The sequence below is a fragment of the Pyxicephalus adspersus genome, chromosome 3 (genome assembly GCF_032062135.1).
Source record: "Pyxicephalus adspersus chromosome 3, UCB_Pads_2.0, whole genome shotgun sequence".
NCBI classification, from domain to species: Eukaryota; Metazoa; Chordata; class Amphibia; order Anura; family Pyxicephalidae; genus Pyxicephalus; species Pyxicephalus adspersus.
This window is the reverse complement of record NC_092860.1, coordinates 33,753,195-33,779,977: the sequence shown is the minus strand read 5'-3', so window position 1 is coordinate 33,779,977 and position 26,783 is coordinate 33,753,195. Positions and strand designations below refer to the sequence as shown.

General features: G+C 36.3%; 1 protein-coding gene across 1 annotated transcript; it reads left to right on the top strand.

The window, feature by feature from the left end:
* Positions 1-995: 995 nt before the first annotated feature.
* Positions 996-26,057, top strand: ENTREP1 (endosomal transmembrane epsin interactor 1). Its single transcript, XM_072404173.1, has 10 exons — positions 996-1,047; positions 4,246-4,356; positions 10,953-11,081; positions 14,831-14,938; positions 16,558-16,691; positions 18,588-18,717; positions 19,059-19,131; positions 20,221-20,355; positions 21,270-21,559; positions 23,989-26,057. The coding sequence occupies exons 1-10, from the start codon at positions 1,036-1,038 to the stop codon at positions 24,187-24,189; spliced, it is 1,323 nt and encodes a 440-aa protein (XP_072260274.1). The 5' UTR covers positions 996-1,035; the 3' UTR covers positions 24,190-26,057.
* Positions 26,058-26,783: the final 726 nt, after the last annotated feature.

Here is a 26,783-nt window from a genome sequence, read left to right as displayed (position 1 = left end):
TGTCACAGGGGTGTCCATAGCCCTGTATATAGTACTGCTTAAGTGACTTGTAACTTACACAGTACTTTCCATTCACTGGCATTTGGATGGAACAGTAAACAATTATGTCCAAAAAGATATCTAAAGCCAATACTTTTTGTATTTCTATAGGTAATGTAGTTAAGCTCCTTCTGTTGTGCCTTCCATGTCCATTGGGAAGATTTCTGTAAATTTCTGTCCTGTAGATCCAGAAGCTCTGAGCTGTTACGGAACATTTGCTACTATTTGAAGATTTTCCTTTTATTCCTGTTTTTTGACAGCTCCAGATTTTGGATTTTCTTGCACTTTTAGATCTGGTGATAATGGTTAGTAGAACAAAGAGTGATTTTTCCCTGTAGAGACTCAAACAGTAATAAAAATGTAAAGTGAACCTAAGTAAACACGTGCAATAATTGTTGTTGGAAAGGATCTTTCACAATCCTTTCCAAGGACCAAGATTTTTTTTAGCTTTAGATAGGTGACAACTGAGATTTTGTTTTTTTAGTTTTAGATAGAATGAGGATGGATTAGGACCCCTGTCTTGTTTTTATTGCTTTCTGTGTCCTGTAAGGTAGAGGTGTCGTTTCCATTTTTATGATGATCACTGCCACTGAGAAAGTTACAGAAAAATTCAAAATGTCACCTACATGTATACATGTCATCTACAAAAGTTTAAGGGTCTTCTAATGGTGACATTACTCCAGAATGCATGAACAGATAGCAATGAAACAAAACAAATCAAAATATTTTGGCTATACATATACTTTGGGCTCTATTTATAAATGCAGTAAACATTCTCTAGAAGATTCACTTGCAGAGAACATTTGCTGAATGTCAGATTTACTTCTTTATAAATCGACCCCTTATAGCCTACCAGTATCAATCTATAAGCAAAATTTTTTGAACTGGATTTATTATGCTCAAAGATTTGCATGACACTGATCCTAACTGCAAATATTATTTCTATTGCAGGTTATTTTGTCAGGGATTATAGGACTAACGACATGGAAAAAGCCCATGGTTCTTTTGGTAAGGTAAAATACACACAAACAGAATAAAGTATACGTTAACCCTAACAATTGTCTGCAAAACATACCATTCAAAGTGTTTTGTTATGTGATGAGTGGAGAAAAAAAACCCTTGATCCTGCCAGAAGTCTTGTGAGTGGATAATTTTCTATACACATGGAGTGGATATGAGGAGAGCTTTGTGTTCTGTGTAATCCACCAGGAATTAAATATACAAGGCTGACTCGCATGCTTATTATTTCAGAATTTAAAAGTGTTGTCAGTTCATCTAGGAAGGATGGAGCATAGTATGTTTTAGGCTCACCAACTGGTATTTTGTGTACATGAGGTATGTTTAGGAGGATAAAGCACAAGAAAATGTAAAATGTTTGCAGAGATGTATTTAAAATGTTAACATATTCTTTCAAAGGGGGAGGAAAGAAGAGTTACACTGTGCAACCAAACAAATTCTTCCTTTCATTGTCTAGGTTTTCATTAGAAAAATGATCATGACTACAATTTCTAGTGACTGGTTTTGCCTTAATGTTTTTAAATAACTCCAATGTGCTTATTTATTAAATAAAATAAACAAATTGAATTTAGACTTATTGGTTAAAACTAAGTTGAACCTACTCACTCAGTCTCTTGACTAGTCCAGACTTTTGATGTACCATGCTGAAGCTATGTCCGGACATTCCTCTGCTTCTGGGTGTGCCTCCACTGCCCCCAAAACTAATACAGATACAATACAAATAGGTTAGTCCTGTTCATAAGGGCAGTTTACTCTCTCATCAATAAGTCACATATGGCATAAAAAACCTTACCAGGGTTGTAACACCTCAATTCTGCATCCAGAATAAAAATCAGGTTTTGCTTTACAATGGTCACACTTGTCACAGTAAAATCATATACTTCTTCCTTAAAATCGCAAATACTTTTGTAGGGGTATACCTGACTGGATAACATTTGAACAAAAGATTTTGATAGACCCTTGCTTACAATAGTTGTTGACAAATCTAAAAGAGATTGGCAATCCAATGATCTATTAACAGATATTTTAGGAATGTTGCATTCAAAACTAGCAAAGATCAACCTCATGAGGCTAGATAACATTTTAGTCTATTAGATGTTAGTATAAAAGAAATTAACTCTAACTACAGCACAGCTGTCTAGTAGCCAGCAGGATGGCCCGGTATTACAGACAGAATGTTACTTTTTTTAACACAAAGAAGAATCAGTTTATGAAATTTGCAGGTAAAAAGGGCTTTTAAGGTTCATGAAAATAAGTTCAAGCACTGGCGTTTAGCGAAGGCCGTCTTTAGTTATCCAACCATTGCGGGCTCTGGCATTAACTGTGTGGGGTAGTTGTGTTCATGCTACATTGATGCCTAACAAGTGTAAAGATGCTGAAGTTGTACCCAAAGATGGTTTTAGTATGGTGATGGGTTTTTGCTAAGTCTTGCTGATTTTGATTGGACTCCTTGACTGTTATTTTTCTATGTAAACCTATGGAGTACATCATACTTTTGAGGCAGCTGATCTGGTGGAGAAAAGTAATCAGAAGTGTTGGAGAATGTTTTCTTTTTGTTTTACCCAATATTTGACTAGCTTAGCTCACCATATGTTTATTAAATGTATACATTTCACACAGCACCCTTACGGATCACCCTAAAGATTGTTGGTCCTGAGAGTCACAAACTCATTGCTCCTCTAGCATCCTCTGGAGGAACCCTGGTTGAAAAACACTGCTCTACTCTATTGATTAAAGATTCATTATGTTTTTAATTACACAGTTACTGTTCATTGTACAAAGTCAGAAATGTAATCATACAGAATAAATTATTGATAGGTCAGGTTTAATATGAAAATAATGTGATAAATCGGTACGTTTGTGAATCTCTCTAATTTTCAATAAAAAAACATTTTTGCATTATTTAGGTTCAACCCTTACAAATCTCTGCTTCTCTTTCTTAATTTTGTTATACTAAAGTGGAAGTTATGTAGCACTGCAAACATCCCATATTCCCAGCAGATTTGTAAAGCGCTCCATTTATTCATAATTATACTGTAGGATGTTTATGTCTCTCTGATTGTGGTCTTGATTTGATGTTAAGCAGCTCTTCCACTTAGTAGCGATTTTCTATCAGACACTCTTCTGTACTGTGTCTGTCGGCACACGGTGTATGTGTCTGATGTAGATACTGTGTAAACATGACCCAGATTGTTAGGGCTCTACAGATGTACTTTTATATAGTTTAGCTTCCTAAATCACTAGACTCTAAACCCAGATAATCAAGTCTACATGCCTAATGTGGCAGGATTTTTTCAGTTCATCATACAAATCATCATAGTGAATATTGCAATCTTTTTAATCTGCGCATCAATTAAACGGCTTAAAAATCCTAAGGTTGCCGTTTGACACCAGACGATTCCAGATGGTGGATGATCAGGACTGTTTTTTGCCATAGTACTATTTTTTGTACACAAGGTTTACCAGTAGATATATATAAAAAGTTTCACCAACCTTAGGCACCAACTCTTTCACTTCCCTGTGATACATTTTATGCTGTAGTACTTAATCATGAATTGATTTGATTTGGAAATCTCTTTATTCGTTAAGGTGTATCGATCACACCTAGGACATGTCCCTTCCAACTGTCTTTTAAAAAAAAAACAAAAAAAAAAAACTTATCAAGCACCTAAACACCAATTAAAAAACATTTGCATGCACAAGTACAAAACATCTAAAATACATTAATATTATTATTGTAGTATTCATAAAATTGTTTAGTAAGGATTTGTCTGTTACCTGTCTCAAAAACCTAATAACCTTATAAATAAGTCTTTTAACACTGATCCATCCTCCGCTATAGGGGGATTGTATACATTATTCATATAAATAAGTAATGTGCCATTTATGAATATAAAATATAAGGGATTTTTGTGCATGAAGTAAAACTCCAGTACACCTCTCTTATGCAACTAAAGGAAATCATATCCTGCTCTCCTAATGGGTACAATTTTCTTTATTCTCTGGAATACATCTAAGTCATGGTGCATACAAAGTGCTGTGCTTTATCCCTGTTTATCTCTTAGATGATATTATATAAATGATCCCTCAGTCTTTTTATATCCTTTCAGTTGTGTTTTCAACAAGTAGGAAAATCACAATAATACCTTTATGAAAATGTTTTCATCCTAGTCTTTTTCCTTATTCTAGGTCAACCTGTTTGTAATGCTCTCAGTGGTCTGTGTCCTTCTGAACTTGGCTGGCTTCATCTTGGGGTGTCAAGGTGCACAATTTGTGTCCAGTGTTCCCAGCTGTCAGGTGGTAAGTCAACATTTTTATTCAAATTTTTAGACATTACTACAGCAAAAACATTAAAGGAATGAGCAGAATAGGACAGGGAGGACTTTTATGTCATGTCTCACCTAGAGGTTTACCTCTCCCTGGCAGCCGTTTTGTCTCTTGCCTTCCCTATGTTACAACATGTAGCCTCCATCAGACTTTTCAGCGGTCAACATGTCTGAAATAGTTGGATGTCTATGCCCCAGACACTCTTTTCTTCCTTTGTCCCTTACAACACTGCTGTGTCATGTAGTATTAATGTTAGAGGCTGGAAACACAGCACATGGCAGATGACACATTTATCCAACACTAGAGGCTGTACACTGAAACTGATGGTAGTACACAGTGTTGAAGTTGTGAGTATTTAATCTCTTTTATGGCAGAGAACCAATATTTGAATTTCTTTAGGCAACTGACAGGAAGACATTCAAATGGGAAAGTTGAATTGGAGCGTACTACTGGGTGGTTGAGAAAACGCCCTACTAAATAGTGCTAAACAGATAACAAACAGTGCTACAAACAAAAAGGTGATTATCTATTTTTAGCTATAGCCAGTATAGTCCATATCTTCCTGAAAGTTGCAGAAATAATGTATGTGTATCTACAGTATATATATATTTATACAGAACACATCCTTTCTGGACACTGGTAATAAATAATGTATAGTTGGTTCTATTACTGCATTATAAACTGTAAGGCAAACACAGCAGTTCAGATTTTTTGAAAAAATTCTTAAAAACATGTTAGTATTGCGGTCGTTGACTGTTCTTTAAAAGCAACTAATGGTTTGCCTACTCAAGAACTGATAACATGTAACATGTAAATGTTCGGCTTATCCGTATCCTGTAAAGACAAGGTATTTTGTGATTGTTTTTCCCATTGGGCCAAGGAGAACTTTATATGTTGCTATCTATTAGCTGACATGCATTGTAATGAGCACTTTACTTACAGGAAGAATAGATTAAGTGCATTAAGGTATTATTTCCTTACAAAATAAAAGGAACACCATAAGGTTTCTAAACAACATAAAAGACTTAAACTACCAGAATAATATGCTTCTTTTTCCAGATATAGAATGGATTTACAGTAAAGATTCATTTTTTTTTATTTCTGGAAGATCTGTTTTCCATTTTGACCAAAAAACAGGTTATATATAATCAGTGGGTTGAACAAAAAGATTGCATACAAATGTGAGGAACTAAAGCCTTTTTTTAACATAATCACTTCATTTCAGGGGCTCAAACGTAGTTGGACAAATTAAAAGCTGAAAATAAAATGTTCATTTCTAATACTTGATTGAAAACCCTTTGCTGGCAATGACAGCCTGTAGTCTTGAACTCATGGACATCACCAGATGGTGGGTTTCCTCCTTTTTAATGCTCTGCCAGGCCTTTACTGCAGCGGCTTTCAGTTGCTGTTTGTTTGTGGGCCTTTCTGTCTGAAGTTTAGTCTTCAACAAGTGAAATGCAAGCTCATTTGGGTTCAGATCAGGTGACTGACTTGGCCATTCAAGAATATTCCACTTCTTTGCTTTAATAAACTCCTGGGTTGCTTTTGCTGTATGTTTTGGGTCATTGTCCATCTGTATTATGAAACGCCTCCCAATCAATGTGACTTCATTTAGCTGGATTTGAACAGACAGTATGTCTCTGAACACCTCAGAATTCATTCGGCTGCTTCTGTCCTGTGTCACATCATAGATAAACACTAGTGTCCCAGTGCCATGGCAGCCATGCACGCCCAAGCCATCACACTGCCTCCGCCATGTTTTACAGATGATGTGCTATGCTTTGGATCATGAGCTGTTCCACGCCTTCTCCATACTTTTTTCTTGCAATCATTCTGGTAAAGGTTGATCTTGGTTTCATCTGTCTAAAGAATGTTTTTTCAGAACTGTGCTGGCTTTTTTAGATGTTTTTTTTTTAGCAAAGTTCAATCTAGCCTTTCTATTCTTGAGGCTTATGAGTGGCTTGCACCTTGCAGTGCACCCTCTGTATTTACTTTCATGCAGTCTTCTCTTTATGGTAGACTTGGATATCAATATGCATACTTCCTGGAGAGTGTTGTTCTCTTGGTTGGCGGTTGTGAAGGGGTTTCTCTTCACCATGGAAATGATTCTGCGATCATCCGCCATTGTTGTCTTCCATGGATGTCCAGATCTTTTGGCATTGCTAAGTACACCAGTGCTTTGTTTCTTTCTCATGATGTACCAAACTGTAGATTTTGCCACTCCTAATATTGTAGCAATTCACACATACAAGCAGCCCCCCCCCCCCCCCCAATTCAACTCCAGGCCTTTTATCTGCTTAATTGATAATGATAACAAAGAAATTACCAACACCAGCCCATGAAATAGCCTTTGAGTCAATTGTCCAATTACTTTTGAGCCCCTGAAATGAAGGGATTGTGTGAAAAAAAGGCTTTAGTTCCTCACATATTTGTGCAATCTTTTTGTTCAACCCACTGCATTTAAACCGAAAGTCTGCAGTTCAACTGCATTTGAGTTGTCTCATTTAAAATTAATTGTGGTAATGTACAGAACCAAAATTAGAAAAAAAGTTGTCTCTGTCCAAATATTTATGGACCTAATGGACCTAACTGTATATATGTGTGTGTGTATATATATATATATATATATATATATATATATATATGGGGTGACATTACACCCTTGGCCTTATAACCTGATATTTCCCTCTTTAGAAGAAATTACTTTTTGTTGCTATTGTGCACAGTTGCCCACCACTCTGAATTCTTCTACACACTTCTGAATTTCTAAGCATTTCTCTAATTAAAGATTTTTTACTTGTTCTTAATGAACTGCCTTTAAAAAACCCTCTATGACATTTTAATAAGATTTAAATCAGGGCCTTGACTAGTCCAATCTATAAACATACATTTTTTCTTTTTGAGCCATTCTTTGGTGGATTTGTTTGAGAGCTTAGAGTTTTATCCTGTTTTAAAACCCATTTCATCTTCCACTTGGACAGATGGCTTTGTGTTCTCTTCAAGCACACTTCATAGTTGAATTAACAATTGCAAGCTGCCAATGGTGTAACAGAGCAAAATAGCCCCTAACTTTAACATTTCTATCACCATGTTTCACAGTCTGTGCTAGGTCCTTTTCGAGAAATGCTGTTTTGTATTGTACTAAATTTATTATTATGCATTTTTATAGCTCTGACATTTTCCACAGTACTAGAGTACATAGGTATCACTTTACAGAGGAGCTAGAAAAGTTATTACTGTAGTCTAAAATTTTTCTTTTTAGTACTGGTTTCAGGTTTAAATATTGGGTAGGATGCTGCTTGCACAGAGTTTGCATATTCACCATACGTACAGGTTTGTGTGAATTTCCTCCAAAAAGCATGCAAGTAACTTGAGTCTTGTTTTAATAAAATACAAATTACATGCAGACAGTACCTGGCTACTGTTAGAACCTGGAACCTTAGTGCTTTAAGGCAAGATTGCAAGCCACTATTACTGTGTCTAGGCATTTCTGTTTTTGATTCATCTATAGACTCTTGGAGACTTCTTTTAGCATCAGATGGGCAGCTGTTGGCTGAATTTGGTGGACTGATTAGTGGTGGTTTGTATCTACACATATTGTAGATTATTTTCCTTACAGTGGAATGACTGACTTCAAATATTTTAGCATTCTTGTTAAATATCTTGCCAAGCTCATAAGCCTCTTTAAACATTTTTGACGGTTTTATATTTTTTTTGATATTTCAAGAGTTCGCCACCCATGTGAAAAGCAAAGAGAACAACAACACACTTAATAGCTGACATGTAAATAAGACAGGTCATATCTACATTTTTCTAATCATTGTCATCCAATCTAGAACTTTAGCTTTTAATTAATATTATTAATGTTATTAGACAGTATTTATATAGCACCGACATATTACACAGCACTGTACAAAGTCCATTGTCATGTCAATAGCTGTCCCTCAAAGGGGCTCACAAGTTAATGTCCCTACCATAGTCACATGTCTTTAAATACAGTCTGGTAAGGTCAATTTGGGGGGAAGCCAATTTCCCTAACTGCATGTTTTTGGAATGTGGGAGAAAACCCACGCAAACACAGAGGGAACCTGCAAACTCCATGCAGATAGTGTCCTGGCCTAGATTTGAACCTGGGACCTAGCGCTGCAAAGGCCAGAGTGCTAACTATTAAGCCACTGTGCTGCCAGCTTTAAATTTCATGTGTTTGAAATGATGGTAAATATATTTTCTCCAAATAATAGGTCTAGATTTTCCCTAATTTACGTTATGAGAATTATTATATGCTAACTTGATGTGTCATTTGTTCAAGTATATCATCTTTAATCTGTTGACACTGTGTGAATGAAGAACTAATATTTGCACAAGTCTTAGATATAGGAAAATAGTCCAAAATGTTAATGGGATGTACTTACTTTTTCACATGACTGCATATAGACTGTGTATATGTCTTGGTACTCTTATTGATGATGTTTTTTTTTTTTTATTAAAGGTTTTATTTATTATTAAAATGTTGGAAATGTTGTTTGTAGATTGTTTAATTGAATTTTGTTTTCTTAAAGCAGAACTCCAGGTTTTGGAAAAAAAAATTCCTTCCGGTGGAACTAGCTCCACACTGCAGGGGTTATGTGCTCATTTGTTTAGGGGTACTCATGTGATGATCCGTCACATCCTCTTCCATTAGAAGCTGCAGTTACTGTTAATGATGTTTGAACTCTACAATGCAGGGCTATAGTAGCTCTGGAGATCACACAATGCAGTGATGAGATGGAAGAGGGGTGCGGTGGCTGCCAGAATAGAGAGGTATACGGCTGCGTACACATGTGCAATAATTGTCATTGGAAACAAATAATAATAATTGTTAACAAAAAAGGTGCACATTGACTGGGCAATGACGCCGATGAACGAGGAATCTCACTGGAAACAAAGGACCATCCTGGTGGATCTGATTGAGCAACGATCGTTTGTAATCTATTGTGTGTACATTCGTTCAGTGATCGTGGATTGTTCTGTGATACACTTTCCCCTGCACATGTCACTTCCTGCATCGTTTGAATGATTGCACATTGGTGGATTATATTTAAACGATCGTATCATTACAGCATGTACAGAATTGTGCAGAATAGGATCGTTCAAAAGAATGGGGAATAATCATGGATCATTCATTTTCAAGTGATATAGATTCAAGTGATTCTTGCACGTGTGTACCTAGCCCAAGTAATGTAAAGTCTTGTTTACATACAGAAACTGTACCTGTCCGAGTTATATAATACCTTGTAGTCGTATCTGTTACAATTTATATTTTATTGTAGCTGATAGATATAATTTGTGTTTTTTAGTTACTTGTGTAACATCTTGTGTTATTACATAATATGGCTTACCTGCATGCTCTTGTTTGAGTATGGGGATGGGTGGGTATTCATAAAAATGTATTGGCGACAGTAATCAAATGGTGGATGAGGTGGGGCCAGTAAATAATTGGACAGAAACCAAAGGCAAAGAAAAATAATCAAATGAAAAAACAGGGAGGGGATGGATCTGTAATGTAGATTATGTCCCCTGGCATACCTCTAGATTACATATCCTATAGAAAACAATTGGTATTACCTAACATTTGTACAATTAATCTGAATAAAACATGATTTAGTTAGCACCAATTGAGTAAATTTAGCTAAGACTTTCTGTCAGGCAAAAAAATAGCTCATTTACTAAAAGTTTAAAGGTGGTTGAAAAAAAATCACACCTTATGAACTTTTCCATGTTCCAATGTAATATGCAAATGTAGAGGTTATGATAACTGAAAATGTGCTGATTGCCAGCCCTTAATAAAAAAAAGTAGTATTTGAATTTCTGTTTTAGAAACTAAGCATTAATAACCTCCAATCTAACAAGATTAGTAAAGGAAAATCTAACTAAAAGATTAGTAGAGGAAAAAAAAGTTGTGTACAAGTTTATCTACTAGATTGTAAGCTCTTCGGAGCAGGGTCCTCTCCTTCTGTATTACTGTCTGTATTAGTCTGTCATTTGCAATCCCTATTTGTACAGCGCTGCGTAATATGTTGGCGCTATATAAATCCTGTTTATTAATAATAATAATAATAATAATATTAATAAATACATGCATTACATGCTAGATCAGTTATTATTCTGTATATAATGTTATACTAATTGTGCCCACAATGTTTTGTTTTAGAACAAGAAAACCATCTTTTGTATGTTAACATATAGAATATAAAGTGGAACTAAAGACTCAGTTTGAACGTTTGTGATACAGACATATTGAAGAATCACATTCCCTGTACTAACAATGAGACTGTAGCTTTATAAAATATTAAACCTAATACCATGTCTTTATTCAAATGTACTAACACATCAGAGAGAGATTAAAAAGAAGGAGGTCACATTTACTTAACCCTGAGAAATCCTTTTAATAGGAAGACTGCAGCAGATATGTAAATTTATATATCAAATTAAAAGAAAACCAATGACTTTATACTTCTTCAGCCATATATAACAATGAGTGGATTGAGCTAAGAGAAGGAAGACTTTTCCTTACAGATTTGTCTTTACAGGTAGGACTGGCGGAAGGAAGAATGTGTGTATGTTGTGAAGAATCTCACTCTGACAAGTGTCCTGAGAATGGAAATGTTCTGAAGCTTGTTATGATCCATTCCTGTAATGCGGTTCATCTCTTATTAAAGGTAAAAATATCAGGCAGATGAAATAAAATAAATTTATGTACCGATGTATCCAAATAAAGTTTTGGGCTAGTTTTACCATACATGCTGTTAGCCCCATAGGCTGAGACTGTACAGGGCTTTACATACAACCCTCCAAAATTTCCAGCAAAGATGTAGAAATGTAAAAGTTACAATAAAAGCTGCTATTAGTGAAATGTTGCTTTAAATCATATCTAAAGCCAAAAACAAAAATGTAATAAATTGCAGCTTAGCAGCCCTTAGCTGTTGTGGCTAGAATTCCATACCCACACAAAAGCTGCTTTGTTCACTGAAGCAAAGAGAGTTGTGTAATTAAAGGAGAGATTGCAGGACTTATGCACCAATCACAGAGCGTTTTTGCTCCATTGAGCACGGGGAGCTTCGTGAATGAATGAAACAAGGTCACATGACCTTCACTCCTCCAATCACAGCTCTATCAAGGAGAGAACACGCCATATATATTCGCTTGGATGCACTGTGGCCTATTTTCCAAGCCGTACATTCTTTATTGGGATAGGGGAAAACTGGTCTTTGAATGTTAATGTTTAGTTAACAATACGGTAGCCTCAAATTGATAATATGTCAAACAGACTGTAATAGAACTGTGTTACACAAGGCATTTCAAATTGCATGGAGACATGTTTACCCATAGTAAATGGCTTCCCCTAGGGCTTTTTATCTGCTTTTTTTAGTTCTGCTTTTGATTATAATTAAACCTGACAGGAGGTGACTAATGACGCATTTGAAAAGAATAAATTCAATTTGTTAAAGAGGACCTGTTGTCTTAGAATTAAAGCTACATGGAATTTTTTGTTACCCAAAAAGCAGAGAGTTCAGCAAATAGAACATAAATGGCGCGATTATTGCTGTAGACATGAGTACCCTATTACCAGTAAATCTTTTTCACAGGAAGAATTCTGTGTTTTCTGCAGTTATTTTATGCGGCCAGCAAAGATGCTCAAATGTTTTTTTTCTTTGCAGAACTATTTTTGTTGGATGATTTTTCTAGAAAACGTTATTGATTGTCTCCATCTACAGATGAAAGATCTGTTCACTGAAAGGGGCACACTGCCAAATATTGATTTCCGGTCCCATTATCCACACAATCCATGATTGAAGCCTGTGGGTCAAAAACTTGCAACTTACAACTAAAAGATAACCCTCTATATATGACACTACAACTATGGCAAGGAAAGAAAGTGAACAAAGTAGAGCTTTATCTTTATAGAAAGGGAGAGAGATGGAAAGTGAGAGAGAGAGATGAGAGAGATTGAAAGAAAGGGGGAAATAAAGAGAGAGATAGAGAGATGGAAAGCGATAGATAGTTGGATAGATAGAGCTTTATTTAACATATAAAGCATGAAAGAGAAAGAGAGATGGAAAGAGAGCGAGAGAAAGATGGAAGGAGATAGATAGAAAGAGAGCTCTATTTAACACATAAAGCATGAAAACAGAGCCCACACTCTTCACAAGAGTTTAAATCTCTGGTATTAAATGCTAATCACAAAACATAAATATATATGGGAAGTATAAAAGCTTTTATTAACTTTTAAAACAAGTTTTAAAAACAGGTAGCCTACAGTCGTAGCGCATGTCCTATCCATATGTAGAGTTCAGAAGGTATGACAACAGGTAGTATGTGCTGCAGAGAGGTTTGGAGGGTATGACGATAGGTGTCCTGTGCATTCCACATATGTTTCTATCCAGGGTTGTGCTTTAGAATGGTACCCTTTGCTCCCACTCTTGGATTGCAGCGTGTAAAGGGAACTTGCTCTCAGACAAGCTGCCCCAGTGAGCACCAGATAAAACACAGTGGAAATTTGCCCTGCGAAAAGAAGATTCCACCTTCATATTTAAAATTGCTGAACAGGGAATTGATAAACAATCACTAACTTGCCATGGCAGCAATGAAAAACCTTGTATGTTGCATGCTGTCAATTTATAAAGAAATTGCAAAGTGTTTTATAAATAAAAAAAAGTCAGATTTGGAGTCTGATGAGATAAAATGAGGAGTTGGAGTTGGCGTTTTATATTGGGTTTTATGCACCGATTCCACAGCCCTATATACACCTTCTTTATGTGATTAGTGTTTGATACAATAAATTTATATTTATGTTTCATTTCTTTAGTGAGACGGTTGTAGCTTCAGATGCATTTTTCTTTTATTTGTAAGTCACTGACATGGTGTCATTGTTTCAGGATTTCTGGCAGGGAGTTCAGTGTCTTGTTGTAGCATATATTAGCATTGTCAGGGTCGGGATGACCTTCCAGTAATATAAGACAAAGAGGCTGATTTGTGCTGTTATGTTCCAGGAATTTAGTAGTCTTCTTAATTTACCAATCTGCTATGCTGACACTGCACACTTCAAAGTCTAATAAAGGTTGAAGAGCTGTAAAACAAAGCACTGTATTTATTCTTCAGGTTCCAGCATGAATCCAGCTGCCTTCTATTTTTCAGATTGCGGTTTGACAAGTCTCCTTGACAGACAACGTTTTGCCAGCTTTGCCTGTTTGTACTCAAATAGAATATACCTAAAGTAAATGAAATTACATTTTAAAATATGAGTTGCGTACATGTATGCAATATGAATATATTCATGTGAATACTTTACAATATGGAAAGTTTAAACATCTTTAAATCGATTTGAGGTTTGTTTAATATTACATTTCATGTTCTGGATCAGTAACTCACTGTTTGGGCTCTTTCACACTATTGAGGTGTATTAACTCACCTGCCGTACTTGATGTTGTGTTAAGGCAGTCATTTATGTGTCCAACACACAAGAAAATGCACATGTATGTATTTTTGGCAGAACACAATGCATGTTAGTGAGTTGATGCACAATACACTGCTCTGCATCACACCAGCAGTGGCTGTACATTGAACCAGCAGGTGTAACTGCAGCTTAATATTGTGAATGGGCCCCTAAACCAGGTATTGAGTTATTAAATGTATCGGTCTCAGTTCACTGGTACACCCCGGTAGGTAGACCCTTTTGTACAGGTATCTGAAAACTGCATTGTTTGTGCGGTGTGCACTATTGATAAAGTTTTAAAACAGTGCTTGGAATTTTCTCTTTACAATATGTATAATGTTAGCCAAATTAACTTTTTAGTTAGTTAAATTAGAATGAATTTGTTTAGATTATGTAGGAATTCACCAGGAAGACTTGGTATATCAATAAAGAGCATTATCACCAGTACAATTTTAAGACATTAGGGTCTGTTTACACCAGTGTGTTGGAAGACACATGCATTGTATTAAAGATAACAAGCACAAAACATTTTCATGTGCAGTAAAATTTACCACACCCCAAGATGCAATGTGCATCTATTTTCCTTTTTTTTTTTTTTCAATTTCCTTATTGCCGGTCTGTGTAATAATGAACACAAAATGCAAAATTTAAAATGTAAATTCACAGTTCTAGCAACAAATACTGATTAAAATTTGGCATGCATTGTTGAGAACTACACAAAAGATGTGACAAGCAATATTTTCTTTTGGTTTTTAGAAAAGCAGCACATGGTACTGTACAGCAATGTATTAATATCAAGAGGATAATGAATAAATAATGAGAACTATTACATGTGCAGTTTTTGAGTGCTGTGAGAACATTCTTTAATACAGTTACAACAAGTTGTGAACAGGCCCTATAATCAGACCAGGGATCATTTTGGATATACCTCATTGGTGGTATCAGCTAATTACCATTTTCTCATTCTGTCTCTAGAAAGTGTTCTTTGCTCTTTGCGCTCTAAATGCTCTGACAACCACTGTGTGCCTGGTAGCAGCTGCCCTGCGATACCTACAGCTACTTACTACTAGAAGACCCTGCACAGTAAGTGAGTGAAATGTTTACTAACATCTATAAAGTTCCGACAAAGGGCTTGTAAGGAAATGCAAATATTATTCTAATCGAGTTGAGATTTTTTATATTCACTTAAATAAAAATTGTGTATACAGGTATATCTGTTACTTTAAATGTAGCAAATGGCAATTTGTCCGCTAAAAGGAAGTAAAGTAAATCAAGCTGTGCCTTGTGGAGAACATGTTGCTTGGTCTCCCAAAGCCGGGGCACACCTGTGTGTTTTCCTTCAGTACAAACACATCAATTTTACTGCATTCAATGCATTGCAATGCATTTCAACTAGAAATGCCAATTATTTTCTTTCCCACTGATTCACATCTATATACAACACTTTAATGTGTTTAAAGCTTAAGCTATATGAGTCCATTCACATCTACGCCAATGGACTTGTAAAGTAGGTAGAGGAAAACTTTACTTTTGGTCAAATTATTATGGTATATTAAACAGGGGCACAAGCCATTCTGTATTCTATTTTTAATACATTTTCCCTTTCCATTTTAACCTTCAGCCACTTTTCTGAATGTATCAAAACACAAATGCAATATGGCAGCCTAAAGGCATTGTGTATACATGCCCGCATATCATTTTCCACTTCCTGCAACTAGTTTTATCAGAACTAAAAGTAAAATTTTAGGCATCCTTAAACAGCAATTTGATTTTTAGAGAGATTTTTTCTAAAGCTTATCTACTAACAGAATTGACAGAAACAATGATTGTGTACTAGCTAATTTTAATGTAGACCGGCCCTCCAATTCACAAATTAGTCTGCAAAGGACATGGTTAGGCAACAGCAGTTTCCACTGCACAAAAGGAAATAGGTAGGAATCCGCAATGGAATTTGGTATTCGCAGTGTAGATAGTTCATGGAGAGTGGATTGTTGTTTCTCAACAAAAGTGGAGTTACTGGTTAAAGAAAAAACTTCACTGAGAGATACACAGAAGCTGTCATTGCTAGCAAATCCTAGCTGCTTAGCTGTCATGCCGAGTAAAACTAGAAAAATGTATCCAACATGGATATTCCTCTTAGGTTTATAAACAATGTTGTTTGCCAATCACTAACAACATCAAGCGAATGCTATATGCCAAAAGATGGGGAATGCAATAGTGGAACTTTCTATAGCATTCACGTGATGTAGTTAAATTAAACATTTATATTTTTATTGCCAAAAAAATCCTCTTTTTGTTTTTTGACTTATGTGTCTCATGAGTTCAAATGCAATCTTTTTATGGTAACTGTCATGCAGAGCAATCAAGTAATCTTTTTACTGGTATAGAGTATATAGAGGACTTTCAATTAGGATTGTTATTTTTCATTAGTTTACATTAGAAACAGTTGTAATAATATCCATCATTTAATATTGGAAGGATATATTAAGCATGCCATTTCCTTTTTATATTTTTTAATTGAGAACTAGGTAAATAAAAAAGCCATTTATTTATTTTAAAGAGTAATTAAAGGATTAAAGGACATTTAAGGAATATCATCCTAAAACTTAGGCTTTTTCCAACATTATTCAACTCACTTCCTTTACCCTAGATCTGTGTATTTAGCTGTTTTTCTAGGATTATCATCCTATTTCTTGTTTTAGGATGAATCCCAGGTGTCTGCAGAAGAAGTGGAAGAGCAAGACCGATTACCAGACCCTGATGATTTTGTTCCACCTGCACCTCCACCTTCATATTTTTCAACATTCTATTCATACACTCCTAGAATGACACCAAGGTAAATGATATGGGTTTACGTCGGGTGATTTTGGAGAATAAAATACGTGCTATTGGTAATAGTGCTAGGTAACATTCTCCTGCTACAGCATTTCCTGTAGAAATAATGCATTTCTTTTTTGGGGTCAAGAAAGTACGCTATAGGTAAAGAAACCTTGGAAAACATGTTTAACAAAAATGGTTCCTATTTAATCCCTAACACTAATAAGACTTGTACTGTATATCTCCTTTTAATCCTTCTTCCCGTAAAATGATATTGTCAGAGGGTCAACAACTTTAGACTGGTAGTATCACATGAAGTCTATTGGTCCGTATACTAGGACTTCACTCTTTTGCTGAGCTCTCAGGATAATTAAAACCTCAGATTAGTTAAAAAATGCCTTTCTCTGCTGTCCCCTGTTTACTTAATAACACTACAGTGATATTTGCAAGAGCAACTACAGCATCCACACATCCTAAACCTGGAAGTGTAAAATCACAATGGTGCTTCCAAATCATGTGCTCAGTATGTCAGCTCTAACAGGGTCATCACATGCAAGCTGAAGGCTTTACTGACAAAAGCAAATGCTTTTGGCTGCAGTGTTGATTGCATAACGCCATGTATTTATTTGGTCAAATGTCAGATACAGTTTCACTAATAAAAAAAAACCATTTTTGTACATTTGTCAGGCTTTTCTGAAAACAGAACAGGGGTCCTTTTTTTACAACAGTGTAGTGAATAGAAAAATATAAAAAATGCATAAAAACTTATTAGGTGTGCAAATTATTCATATGTTAACTGACACATACTGACACTGCAAAACCTAGTCTAGGCATCATGGCATTTATGGCTGTTGGAAAAGATTAACTAGCTGGTTTGCTACAGTATGACTGCATTATTCACAGCTATTGAACACTGTCACTGGCCAGTGATTTTCATCAATACTCCCAGATTATGAAATGTCTTTCTGTGAAAATGTTTTTTTCTTGGAAAAGCTTTGCAGTAGTGTTTTTACTGCTGGTGATGAAAACTGTTTAGAGAACAGACTCATCTGTCTGGAACATCATCATAAGAGGATTGCTGTAGTGAAAGTTCAATTTTCCTTTCTGTTTAGATCAGAGCAGATGTTTGTGTAGCCTGAACATTTAATTATTTCTAATTGCTTTTACTGGCAAAGAATACATTTTGCATGCTTTCTGGATATTTATTGACTGAGCTCTATTTATTCACAAAGGTGACACAAATGAAAACATTGGAAGGATCAACTATAAAAACATTTTCCTATTTTATTGCAGATGATAATGTTTAACAAAAGGGGTATATTATTCCCTGCATGCGGCATCATGTTTTTTAAAGCTGGTGTTTAATCTGCCGATATTTTGCCTTTCTCCTATTTCTTCCTTCACCCTCCCAAACATACCTATGACATTTTTAAGTAACACCTATCTATTTTCATTGCATACTTTATTTTAAACCTAACGACATGACCAGTGGATCTATGTGCTCCTATATGGAATGCAGATACATATTGGCTGGTGGAAAAGGCTAGCAGGGTGCTGTACATAGCTTTCTGAAAACACATTCTGTCTCAGTGCTCATTTTAGGAGCCCACAGCCTTGATTCAGTGTGCTAGCTCTCAGAAAGATACACAGATATATACATGTGTGGTTGGAACTAAACTCCTATTAGAAGCTCACAATGTACAGAGAAATCGGAGCAATCACTTTTTTTAGTACAGGAGAGGATCCTGTACAACTGTGCAAGACAAAGACTAAAGTCGGCTTTGAAACCTTTGAAATTTTTGGTGCATTTTGTAGAAGTTTAGGCTAATTTTATACCTGTTGAAAAACACAATTACCGGAGATTCTAAACAAAATGATCTTGTTAATGGGCTGACTGTGCTTGTCCTCTTTGCAGAATGTCTGGGAATGAGGTGATTCCTTTGCCACATATCTATGGATCCAGATTTAAAGGAGTTGAAGTGTTTTGTCCCATGGAACCACCTCCATCTTATGAATCCGTGGTTGGCCAAAGCCATGTGCAGGAGGTATGTGTTGACTTATTCTATTGGTTAATGTTACTTAAACCTCATATGGTGTTCAGGTTCTATTGAGAGATTATACTATTTTATTCCTATATGATATAATATCATATGGTCCTTTGTAATCTCTCTTGAAGTGTACTGGATTGCAATTTATTTCAAGGGTTCAACAAACAGATAAAGTGATTGAAACAGAAATACATCAGTATGTTTTAAGATGGAAATGCATACAAATTATTGTAAGAGTTTTGTACTTTTGGTCCAGAAGAATCATTCAATGTTTCAATAAGTGCAAAATATTAATGACATTCCTTGTGTTGCTCTGACATACGTTGTAACCTTTTCAGGAAACAGATGTACAAATACCAGTTCTTGTCCCCAGTTCAGAAGTGGAAGCTGTTAGTGTTCAAACTACTTCAGGTAACTAATTGTCTGGTATATTACAATATTATTATTTATCAGCAATTCTTTTCTTGATATTATCATACCAGGACAGGACTACTAAATAAATATTCCACTTTTTAAATAATAACTATATCTACATTTCTGTATTTTTGCATACCTTTTTTTCAAACTGTTATTTAGTGTTTTAGATCTATTCCCATCTAGCTTAAACTTTCAAAGGGACCCACAATATAATGTCCTTTCCACAGCCATACAAACACTGGAGGCAATTTGGGGGAAAGCTAGTTTACCAAACAGCATGCTTTTGATCTGTTTGAAGAACATGACATAGGTATGGGGAGAAAGTACAACAGTGCATTCAGAAGAACAGATATCCAACTGATATCTATACAGATATTGCCCAAACTTGTTTCTTCCACTACTTTCCCTGTTTAAAGTGCCTTGTCTCTAACATTATTAAACAAAAAACTCTAATCAGCCTGCAAAATAAGAAACCAACTACTTACTTTTCCATGTAAATAATTTTCCCTCTCTTTAAGAGATCAGGGCCCTGCTGCAATTATTAATATTATTTCTTGGTGTGTCAATATTATATTTCTTCCACTGGGCACCATGGTTTCTACAGCTAATTCCAATGTCCTACAAGACACAGTTGTAGTCCTTGCTGACCTCCAAAAAGCTGAGAAGTATTATCTAATTTTGCAGGCTGCTTCCATTTTTGCGAAAATAACTACATAGTTGCTTTAATGGGAAATTACCATATTTTGCCTGCCACCCTGGTAGATCTGTGGACATTGTCACAGTGCTTTGGATTCCCAATGCCCACATTGAAAAAAAAAGAAGGACACTGTGAGTAAAGTGTGGAGAATTTAAAAAAGCATAACATTTCACTATAGATGGTTGATATTTACTGTGCATATGGCATTTTTTGTCATAACTTCATGGGAAATTTATTATCTTTTTACTTAACATATAAGTCCTTTAATAAGAGTTTCTGAAAGTGACAATAACATTATTTTTAAATACCAAATGAGAAATTATTCATAAAAAGGCTTTTCATGGAAATTAACTTAAATTGATCTTTTTTTTATTTTTTTGCCGAAGCTCCTGGCTGTTCTAATGCGGAAAATTTACCTGCACAAGAATGCAATGAACAGTCTTCAGAAAATAATCCAATCAGTGTTCCTCAACGCAAGAGATCACACAGCGATCCTGTCATTCATGATATTCCTTCTAGAGGTAATAACCTAATATTAGAGACGTGCTTGCACATATCAAAAATACCATAATTTTTATTTATTTTTGCTTATGTTTCTACTACGGCTTAGATAAGTAGCTAATATACATAGCACTTGCTAGATCCTGCAACATTAATCTCAGGTCTTTTATCACCTGCCCAGGTCCTTGATGCCCTTTATTGGTGTTCAGTGGGCAAATAATATGCAGAGCTAAGGACAGCAACTTTCTGTGGCCCCGTTTGTAGTGGTAGTGTTTGCTCTGAAAGAAGGCACTGTATCACATTCTTCCATTTCAACAGCCATTAGCATGGAGTGAAGTCCTCCCAGTTGTTCCCTATGCTTTGCAGTCATTGTGTAATCAGAACAGATATACAGTAGATTTGTGTGTGTGTACATTTTCTTATACTTTACCCTACCTATACTTACCTACCCCACTGACTACACCCGGCAGATCTAAGCTGCTGGCTGAATCTAGGATCTGATTCTTCTGGGTATGTTGTATCCATAAAGCCCTTCTGTGGGTGCTGTGGATTAATTTGTCTACCATAACATTACTGGTCTGTCTTACATAAGTACTAGATGCTGAAGACTATACTAAAAGCTGCAACTGTGCAAATGTAGGAAGATACAGTCAATGGGGCAGGTAAGTATTGTTCTTCTTCTGCAGTGTATTTTTATTTATTTGGTCTACTGTCTGATTTTATTTAAGAGGCCCTTTTTGACAAATTATTTTACTTCCTGTCTGATTAAAAGGCTGTTATGCCAGGGCAATAAGTAAAAATAATTCATTACCAGAAACACAAAGCGGTAAAACCTGATGTGTGCATTCCAACCATTTCTGATTCTATCCAAAACAAGCCTAATGTTAACATACAAGAAAATTTATTTATATTAAGTTTCTATGTGTCTGTTTAGGGGCAACTCCAAGCTGTGAAGCTGCTACACAAACAGAACGAAGACCACCATTGGCAGCTGTCACTTTAAGACGTGCTTTAAGAGCAAAAGCTGTTCGATCACGACCAAGGTCTCTAGTGGATTATAAATCTTACATTGACACTAAACTTCTGGTGACCAGGTTCCTAGAAGAGCCATCTAGTCATATGTCTGCTGATATCCGAGAACTGGTGGAAAGCATCAAAACTGTGTTGAAGTCTGATGAAGAACACATGGATGAAGCCATCTTAAGTGCCAATTTCCTTGATCAGGTTGGTTAAAGATATATTAAACTGTTTACTACAATGAAAAGATACACTGGTAAAATGCATATGCTGATATAAAGTTGAAGGGGGTTTAATTCCAAATTTTGTGAAAGCATTCAATAATATCATACAGTATGGATACATTAGTACTTTGAAATAATGGTCTTACAAATGTCAAAGAAAACCTAATATAGTTTGTGTTGTAGCAAAAATGTCTTCCATAATCGCAACCACTTGTCAGACATGTGGCAAACAACACTGGTAATTAAGAAACAGTGAAGTGCAGTGCATCTAAATAAGATGTAGGAATCACTGGGCAATGGATTTATTAAAAATAGGCAGAAGCAAGTCAATGTTCAAATAGGCAGTTTTCTTTTGTCAGGGTGATACACAGTGTTTAAGCCCTAACTGTCTGTCAGAAAAAAATATGGGAATTCTAAAGGGTTCTCTTTTAATGTGATCAAATTCAACAAAGTACAAATAAAAAAGAAAATAACCCCTGCTGGTGACCAACCCTTCTTCTTTTACAGATATGCTCAGTTTTTTGCTTAGTGTCAAGGAAATCTGGGTCAATGATCTATGATCCTAGTTGGGATCCCTAGTTCCTGTTTGTCATGCTAGAAGTTTGGTTTTCTATTACATCAAATATACAACAAATAGATTGGGTATAAGCTAGATTCATATAGATCCTTGTAGTCTCCCCAGTCCAAGGCGTGTTAGGCTGCAATATCCTAAACTATTATCCTTAGTGGAAGCACATATGGTTGGATGTCACAGTGCCACCCTGCAGACACACTGGCTACACCCTCATTTTGCTTAGAGGGATCCTTCCCTTATCCTTCAGGACATGCTTCCACTTCGGTACCAGCCATGGGGACCTTTTTTCCTTCCTTCCTTCCACCCTACCTATCATTCAGGCTGCAGCAAATAATGTCCCTAGTCCCTCCTTGGCCTACCGATGGCATTGATTTATCAGTGGCAGAAGGACCTGGACAGCTGTTTCTATTTCATTATCTCTATTACTGAGTCTACTGTTTCTGCACCAGTAATGCACTCATGGTCTAGTGGTGACTGCCCTCCCAGAACACCTGACACATATGGTCTTTACTTTGTAAGGGGAGAAGTTTCTGATTGCATTAACCACACTGTTTGTGAAGCCCATGGCCTTCCTTGAGGGAATTACAAACTTCTAACATTTGTGAGCCACTGTTGTGTGAGCCACTACACCCTCCTTGAGGATTTTTTCAGAGCATTAATGGGAACCAGGTTTTGTACTCTCTTGAGGCCTTGCACAGTGAATTTGCATTATCTCAGAGGCCCCCTAGGAAAAGTCCTATCCTCTTTCCCTGAACCCTGTGTGGGATCAGACAAGGTGGGATTTATTCATAGTTAACAAACCTTCCATCTTGAGTAATCCTGATCCAGCCACTTTGGCATATGCTTAACAAGAGAACAACCTTGTAGTGGTTCTAATTCAGTCAAAGAAAATAGGGTTTACTGTCAATAGCAACTGTTTCACCAGTTGCCTTTAACACGCAAAAACCCTTATGCATGACAGGTTTTTTTCATATCATTCCTTTCTGATAACTGAATGGCAGTTTTGTACCCTGATGTCTCTCTGATAAAGAAATGTTTCCAGTTTATGTGCAATTAGCAGACCAATTTGTACAGGGCCTTAAATATGTTTGCAATGCTGTGTTGGATATAATGTTATGCAGTGTTTTATTAAACCACTCAGTATTTGCTTTGGTTCTTTTAAGTTTTCTGTGTCTTAAGTAACAGTTTAACAAAAAAAATAAGATGTTCCTGGAACTCCTGTTTATGGCTGAAAACCTATTTGGAAAGACAATGACCAAGTTTAATTAATTTTTCTTGGGGTCTCACTCATGGTTAAGTTTTACTGGAGGGTGCTAAAAACACCTTTGGCCATGTCATTCAAGTGACACCTGTTTTTTGCCAGGGGTGATGGGCTGGTAATCCTTGTGACCTCCGGACTTTTTGCTGCAAGGTGCCACCAAGTTGTACCCCCCAGGCTCTCGCATTCTTGCTGGCGGAGGTAGGCTTCTGTGTAGAGTGAGTGGGTCAGTCGTGACCATGAAACAAACATACCTCAGGCAAGGTAGTATCAAAATTCAGGTGGTAAGTCCAGGCAGGTGGCAGACAAGACAGCAGTGACAGAGAAATGAGCACTGATCCTGACAGCTGGCCAAAGCAGACAGGCACAGGATGCCCTGGGATTGCTCAACAGGGTGGGCTGTCAGAACTGGCAGTGTGACAATACCGAATATAATTTTAATCTTAACTATCAGAGTACTCTTTCAGCTCATTATAGCCTGTCCTTACATCTACAGTATATAACGCAATTTTAAAATATGCATCATTAATAGTTATAGTGTACACAAAAGACTATAATTAGTGTTTTTTACTTTTTCAAGGTGATGTCACCAAACCAGGGATCATTACCAACAACTCAAAGACTCCCAAATAGGCGGTACCCCGGTATACTTCACTTAAACAGCTGTGGGGACTTAAGCACTTTTAGTACGATACAGAAGCAGAGCAATGGGAGAACAAGGAGCCAGAGGACTGCCAGACCTCACAGTCTCATTGGAGTTGTTCGGGAAACCATTTTGTGAAAAAATTGTGACAACCAAAAACAGGATGGAGAAGTGAATGTATGCAGCCTCCGATTACCGGAAAAACCACTGTCCTCTGAGCTTACACATTTATGCAAAACTTATAACTAGCTTGTGTTTACGGAATATGTAAGCTTTACAACGTAGTGGCGGAATATGCCATCGCCAAAGATCAAGCAGGACATGGATGATTTGGAACTGAGCTTTATATTAGTGGAACTGATTTCTGTGTTTATGAAGGGATTATTTACACAATTAAGTAAATGAAAGTGTAAAATATTGTGTGTATTTGGTGGAACTCTGTGGAAGAATCTACATCATAAGAGGAGCCTCAGGGTTTTGCAAAACTGTGAGATACCTTGCACTATAAGTACAAGTCTGTCTTCAGCAGACATTACAATTTGAAGAATAAGGGCACTGTTCATTTAATAAACTAATATACTTCAAACTATTGAAATGATATAGTAAAAAATGGTGGCTTGCATTTGTCTATGTGTTACTTTTGGAATAGCAGTCCTGATGCTCCGAGTAGAGTTGTATAACATGTAGCAGTAGAGTATATCAGAGTCTAATTACTCTATATTCAGTCCCTTGACTGTAGGGCAAATGGCAAAGATCAACAATAAATGAGCCTTAAAAGGGCAGGGGGTGACAGGGCAGTGCCCTCCAATATTGGAGTACTTGTATTGCTGGTCACATGATATTGGGAGATCCCTGGTGCCCAACCTGTGGCTTGGGGGCTTTAGGTGGCTCTTGGACATTAATTTTGTGCCCCCAAGGCCCTGTGTCTTCCTAATCAAGGTGCTTTTTCAAGTCTTTAGAACTGGGTTGTTTGGTTTATTTCTGTCACACTATGATAATTTTAATTATATTATTTGTTTTCTGTGTTGTCCGTCCCATTTTCTCTTTTCTTTTTTTCCCAGGAGCTTTTTAAAAGAAACATTGTATGTGGCATAAGTAATTTTTATGTAGACTGTAAGAAACACGAAAGTTACTGATTTAAAGGGTGTAATAAGCGTGATCTCTAGCAGTCCTATGACATCTGTCTTCAGTCTATGAAGCCTGTCCCCAGTCTATATTACCATATATATATGATTGAACATCATGTACACCCCTTTAACCCTTTTACTATCATTGCTGTACTTGGGTACATCTCAGCAGTATAGGGATGGACACAAACACAGTCATTAGATTGGTTACTTTTTGTTCATCATGCTTTGTGCTGTAAAATAGAAATGATTCTATTCTTACAAGCTGCGTGATCACTTTCCTATGCTGGTGATGGTGTAGGCCCCATACATTTGTTCTAGGCTCACCTGTGCTTCTTGGAGCACGGGACATTCATCAACAGTATCAGGATGGCAAGCAAATAGGCTAGTTTGCATTTAGTTAAGAGATTTAAATAAATTAGCTAGTAATTATAGGAGCTAGTTTGTTCTCATAGAATTATCTTCCTGAAACAAATGCACTGCGTGGTCTTTCTTTTCTCTGTTTAATGATCTTTTCCCACTTTCTTTCTCGGTTGTTCATAGCACTATGTTAGTCTCTACCCTTTTTAAAAATAAATGTTGGCTGTATTAGGTGATTTGTACATACAAACTTCTTGTTTGTTCACAAAAAATAGGCTGCTGAAATCCCCTTAATTTTATAGTAACCTTGTTCATATTGTCCTATACAATAGCCAAGAAAGATTGTACATTAATATTTCCATGCATAATATTATTTGTTTAAATATAATTAATTTACTTTCCTTTTAAACACCTAGCAAAAATGCCATTCTGAAGATGTGGTGGGTATCTGTTTAATATTTTAATCGTCAGATACAATTGCAGTATTACAAGAATACTAATAAATGAACTAAAACATTTTATTTTTTTCATTTGTCCATATGCAGGCCTAAAATAAAAAGGTAACAGAGTATCATTGTACTAATTAAAACCATAATATGTCCTTAAAAAAATTGTTAATAATAACACATGAACCCTGTCTCTATTCCAGTACCTGGTCTCTCCTCCAGCATGTGACCACTACTCTTTTAGGTTTTTAGCCTCAATCAGACAGGAAGCTACTGTCTTGATTGGCCAGGGCTTATTTTGGTGCAGCAGCATACTGCTCAACATTCAAGGAAACATGTTAGTTTACTAAGGGCAAAGTATCCTGCAATGCCTCTCATGACCCCAGTGACTTCCATGACTCTGTGTGTTCCAGCTTCTGTTTGCACTCCTCCTGTGAACTTTGGGTTTTTGTGATCCACTCCGCTCCTACAGTTACTGACTTCTGCCTCATCTTGCTGTGGTGTGCCTGAGGGACCTGTCTGCAGCAAAATCTATGTCCTCTTGGGGGCGCTCTGGTAAACACTGGAGGCTTCTTAGGCTCTGCACTATTGACTAATTCAATCCAGCTGGCAGACTGAATTTTCTAAGCCATATGTTTTACTTGTCATTGACATGTATAGTGTATGGCCCGAGCCACTGTGCTACATTTGTCAACTATTTCATGCATGTAACCTACAAAAAGCATAGCACATCTGTTTGTGTTAGGAAGAACTTGTAAATACAAAAGAAAATTCATTTTTCCTCTTTTTTTCACAATGC

What these genes read in the sequence shown, in the direction of transcription:
- ENTREP1 (XM_072404173.1), top strand. An exon ending in CTACTAGAAGACCCTGCACA is followed by an intron (nt 14,939 to 16,557) that starts GTAAGTGAGTGA and finishes TTCTTGTTTTAG; the next exon opens with GATGAATCCCAGGTGTCTGC. An exon ending in GTGCCAATTTCCTTGATCAG is followed by an intron (nt 21,560 to 23,988) that starts GTTGGTTAAAGA and finishes TACTTTTTCAAG; the next exon opens with GTGATGTCACCAAACCAGGG.